At 56.5% G+C, this 4,923-nt stretch overlaps 1 protein-coding gene across 2 annotated transcripts; it reads right to left on the bottom strand.

Moving 5' to 3' along the window:
* Positions 1-760: 760 nt before the first annotated feature.
* On the bottom strand, positions 761-4,666 carry LOC123040892 (DEAD-box ATP-dependent RNA helicase 42). 2 transcript variants are annotated; one of them, XM_044463618.1, is made up of 2 exons: positions 1,541-4,666; positions 761-1,267 (listed from the first exon to the last, which is right to left on the bottom strand). In XM_044463618.1, exon 1 carries the CDS (start codon positions 4,634-4,636, stop codon positions 1,583-1,585), a length of 3,054 nt encoding a protein of 1,017 aa, XP_044319553.1. In that variant the 5' UTR covers positions 4,637-4,666; the 3' UTR covers positions 761-1,267; positions 1,541-1,582. The 2 variants fall into 2 exon arrangements, with proteins under 2 accessions (XP_044319553.1, XP_044319552.1); XM_044463617.1 differs by having other exon boundaries at positions 761-1,410.
* Positions 4,667-4,923: the final 257 nt, after the last annotated feature.

The following is a 4,923-nucleotide window of genomic DNA, read 5'->3' on the forward strand; positions in this document are numbered from 1 at the left end:
GATGAGTACTCACGGTTGCTTTTCTCCCTCTTTTCCCCTTTCCCTTCTACCTGGTTGTCGCAACCAGATGCTGGAGCCCTGGAGCCAGACGCCACCGTCGACGACGACCCGTACTACACCGGAGGTGCCTACTACTACGTGCAGCCCGCTGACGACGACCAGGAGTAGTTAGGAGGATCCCAGGCAGGAGGCCTGCGCCTCTTTCGATCTGTATCCCAGTTTGTGCTAGCCTTCTTAAGGCAACTTGTTTAACTTATGTCTGTACTCAGATATTGTTGCTTCCGCTGACTCGTCTATGATCGAGCACTTGTATTCGAGCCCTCGAGGCCCCTGGCTTGTATTATGATGCTTGTATGACTTATTTATGTTTTAGAGTTGTGTTGTGATATCTTCCCGTGAGTCCCTGATCTTGATCGTACACGTTTGCGTGCATGATTAGTGTACGATTGAATCGGGGGCGTCACAGTGCCCCTCTTCAAGCATCAGGGGAAATCTTAGGTCCGGACTTCTGGATCGGGCGATGACGGCGTCTCGGTGTCATTCTCCTTCTTGAAGGCGTTGTCTTGGTTTCTCGCGGCGTCCTCGGTGCGGGCTTCGGAGTTTTGGTCGTCTAGTTGTAGATTGGATTGCTTCTCTGGTCGGAGAGTTTAGCCGTGTTCTTCTTTGTTTGGGTCGTGCATCTTTCATCTCTCCGCTTCACGCACCATGTTCGCGCCCCTTGCATCCGTGTCATGTGTTGTACCAACTCCTGTAATCATTCTTACTTCTTTTATCAATGCAATGATACGCAAGCTTTGCGTATTCGAAAAAAAAAAACGAATTCCGCGACCAGTATCGCTCTAGCAAATCTGTTGATGCTATCAACTGGCGCGGCAAATTTATACGACAATCTTTCTATGTATCGATGAAAATATGGGATCCAGCTCCTTTGACCACCAGCAACTCCACCACCTCGCAAACACGGTCCTTGGCTTGAACACACATCTGAAGATCAAAACAAGAACATCATATTCCGGTGACATCATGCCTGAACTTTTTAACATATATGGAACGAACTGAATCACAATTCATAAGGCAAAAAGTGTTGCATAATATAATCCAAACTAAAATATAGGGTGTAGTTTTTTAATAGCTTCCAAAAGTGCAGAACAATAATAACGTAAACAGATCCAATTCTTGTGCTTCCTTCCATCATCACTCCGAAGGGCACAGCTTTAAAATTGCACCAGAAAACAGAAAGGCAGCCGCCACCAGCAGCATTCTATTCCTGTCCTGAAAAACACCAAAATTTGTTAAAAGAATCATAGAAATTACCAAAATTTGCACATACTAGTAAATTTCCAGAAGTATATAATGGCTTATATAGATTAAAAAGAATAGTGGCATGTCTGGGAAGTCCAGGATTGGGATCTGCAATGTACCCAAATCATAGTTAGTAAATATAAAAAAATGTATACACACAAAAAACAACATAGAACTTGTAATGTTTGCATATCGCGTCTACACACAAGCATCCAGTATTGTTTTAAATCTGTGATACCTTTGTCAAGCAGGAGTGAATTTCAACATCTGCAGATGAGGATCAGATGACGGAGTATTTTCCGGCGGGCAGATTGAGCGCCTGGTTGGCGCAATCCTCAACGACACTCTTCAGCTGTGCCTTGGCCTTGCTGACGGAGGACTCGTTGGGGCCCTCGATGTACAGGTAGAGCTTGCGCTCGTTGGTGCCGACGATCTGGCCGGGGGGGATGAAGGTGCCCCTGGTGGTGACCGCCGCGCCGGTCCACTCCTCGATGGGCGCCAGCGTCTCCCTCCGGGTGACCTTCCAGCGCGCGTGCTGTGGGAAGTCGTTGATCTCGAGCTCGGCTTGGTAGTGCTCCGGAGCTGCCTGCGCCTGTATCCTGGCCAGAACGCTCTGCACGTTCACTGCAGCAGCGGCGATGTTCTGCTGTGTCGCCGCAGCCGGTGGAGGGAGCAATGCTGGCTGGCCGGCATTGCTAGCAGGAGCAGCCATGGTGGGTGGTGCGGCCAGAGCGGCGGCGCCTCCGTCTTCCTCCTCCTCGTAGTGGTCTAAATCCGGCTCCGGCTCGTCCTCCTCGTACCCATGCGCCCTCCCCTGGGCCCTCCTTGCCGACTGTCGTGCTTCGTCCTCCTCGTGATCGAACTTGTAACCACTTCCACCGTAGCCTGTTCCATGTGCCTTCTCCGTCCCCTGCTTCACCTTGGCCATGAACCGGTCCGCCAGGGCTTTCAGGTCCTCCGGCACGGCCTGTCCGGACAGCTCCAGAGCCTTGACGAGGTCCGGCGCGTAGCGCTCCTCCTCGTCGGAGATGAACGTCACGGCGCAGCCCTTCCTGCCGGCCCGGCCGGTCCGCCCAACACGATGAACATAGTCCTCGTAGTGATTGGTGACATCGTAATTGACAACAAGCTCGAGATCTTTGACATCCAAGCCTCTCGCGGCGATACTGGTGGCGATCAGCAGGCTGCAGACGTTGCTCTTGAAGTCGGCGAGGGTCGACTCACGGTCGTTCTGATCCTTTCCGCCGTGGAGAGAGAGGCAGGGGTACCCGTGCTGGAACAGCTCCTTGAGCAGGGAATCGCACTTGTCCTGCGCGCGCACGAACACGAGGATCTTGCCCTTGGCAGACCACTCCCCGAGCAGCTCCAGCAGCCTGAGGAACCTCTCGCCGTCCGGCCGCACCTCGACCAGCTGCGTGATGTCCCTGTTCACCACGCTCCGCCCGCCCATCTGGATCTCCACGGGCTTGGCCAGCACCCTGCGCGCCAGCGTCTCCACCTGCCGCGGGAAGGTGGCGGAGAAGAGCACCGTCTGCCGGTCCGGCCGGGTGTTCTGGACGATCCGGGTGATCTGGGGCTCGAAGCCCATGTCGAACATCCTGTCGGCCTCGTCTAGCACCAGGTAGGTCACTCGCCGGAGGTTGGTGATCTTGCCAGCGCTGGTGCAGAGGATGTCTATCATCCTGCCCGGCGTGCACACGACGATCTCGGCGCCGCGCTTGAGCTCGCTGATCTGCTGGGCGACGGCGCAGCCCCCGTACACGGCGACGCAGTTGACGCCGAACGCCTTGGAGAACTTCTTGATGTCTGAGTATATCTGCACCACAAGCTCTCTGGTGGGCGCCATGACGAGCCCGATGGGGCCGTCCCCGGGCGCGGCGGGCGGCTGGTCCTTGACGTGGCGCAGCATGGGCAGGACGAACGCCAGGGTCTTGCCGGACCCGGTCTTGGCGACGCCGATGCAGTCGCGTCCGCTCATTATCACCGGCAGTGCCTGCGCCTGGATCGCCATCGGCTTGTCGAATCCAAGCTTTTTAATGGTGCCGAGCAGCTTGCTGGTCAGGCCGCTCTGGATCCACGTCTTTATCGGCTTGGGGATGCCTTTGCCGCGCACCTTGAGGTCCAGCTGCTCGCGGTAGGCGGCGGCGTCCTCGGCCGGCATCTCCTTGATGTCCTTGGCCTCCGTGTAGAAGTTCTTCCGGAATGGCTGGTAGTCGATCTTGGAGTGGTCGGCGGTGACCAGCTTCTCCGCCTTGGTCTTCTTGATAACAGGGTTTATCAGCTCCTCCGCGCCATCTGATTCACCCTCAGGGTCGTCGTTGTAATCTGAGTCAGATTCATCCCCTTGCATGATTCTCCCCGTTGGTGCTGCATCGTTGGAGACCATGCCGCCTTCATGATAGTCCCCGTAAGCAATCACGCTCTCCATCGATGTTGTCGCCGGCGGCATCTGTATCGAGTTCATGAACGCATCGAGGGGGTCAATCTCGTCCTCCTCCATGCCAGCACTGCTAGTTCCTCCGTTCGGCAAGTCGACGTCCATGGCACCTGTCCCGGCGCCGCCATCGTCATCCGACTCCTCGCCGTCCAAGCTCCACTTCATACCGGACTTGCCGGCGCCATCAGCCACAGCACTACCGGCACCGTCCTCTTGCTGCTCGCGGCGCTTCTTCTCCTGCCACTCCCTAACGCGGCGCCGGCGCCGCTCCATCTCGTCCTCGAGCCGCTGCTGCTCGGCCTCAATGTCTTCCTCCATCTTCTTCTTCTGCCGCATCTGCTCGGCCTCGTCTTCCTCCATCTTCTTTTTCTGCCGCCGCTGCTCGGCCTCGTCTTCCTCCATCTTCTTCTTCTGCCGCCGCTGCTCAGCCTCCACGTCTTCCTCCTTCTTCTTCTTCCGCTGCCTCTCCGCCTCCTCCCCGTCCCTGGTAGGCAGCGCTGCCTCCGGCTCCGGATCGCGGTGGTGGTGGTGCGAGGACCGGCGGCGGCTCTTGCGATCGCGTTCACGGTCTTCGTTCTCCTCATCATCGAACTCATCCCGCCTCCTCGATTTCTTCTCCCTGTGGCGCTCCTCGCGACGCTGCCTCTCCCTCTCCCTCTCCTTCTCGCGCTCCTTCTCCGCTCGCTCCAGCGCCTTGCGCTCCTCCCGATCCCGCTCCTTGTCTCTGTGATGGCGGTCGCGATCGCGATCGCGCTCCCGCTCCCGCTCGCCGTCCCTGTGGTGGCGGGAGGAGGAGTGGTCGCGGTCCTTGTCGTGGCGGCGGCGCGAGGAGGAGTGGTCGCGGTCCTGTTCCCGGTGGTGGAGCCTGGAGGCGCGCTCATCGTCGCCGGACGACATGGCGGCGGCTTTGTGTGGTGCGTTGGTTGGGGGATAGTACTAGGAGGAGCAAGTTATTTTATTATAGGCAGTATATAAGGCGGTGCCGGGTCTCGGCAGGCCGCCGACTATCGATTGGGCTGCAAAACAAAGGCTGACACGGATACGGATTGTTCATGTGACAGAAGCGTGACCCGAATACATACCTAGTTCGAGTCGGTCGCACACGAATTCTTGGGGAGATTTAAAAAAAACGAATTCATGGGAAAGATTCCTCAAAAAAATGAATTCATGGGAAAAAGATATAT

The sequence above is a fragment of the Triticum aestivum genome, chromosome 2B, assembly GCF_018294505.1.
Source record: "Triticum aestivum cultivar Chinese Spring chromosome 2B, IWGSC CS RefSeq v2.1, whole genome shotgun sequence".
In the NCBI taxonomy this organism is placed as follows: domain Eukaryota; kingdom Viridiplantae; phylum Streptophyta; class Magnoliopsida; order Poales; family Poaceae; genus Triticum; species Triticum aestivum.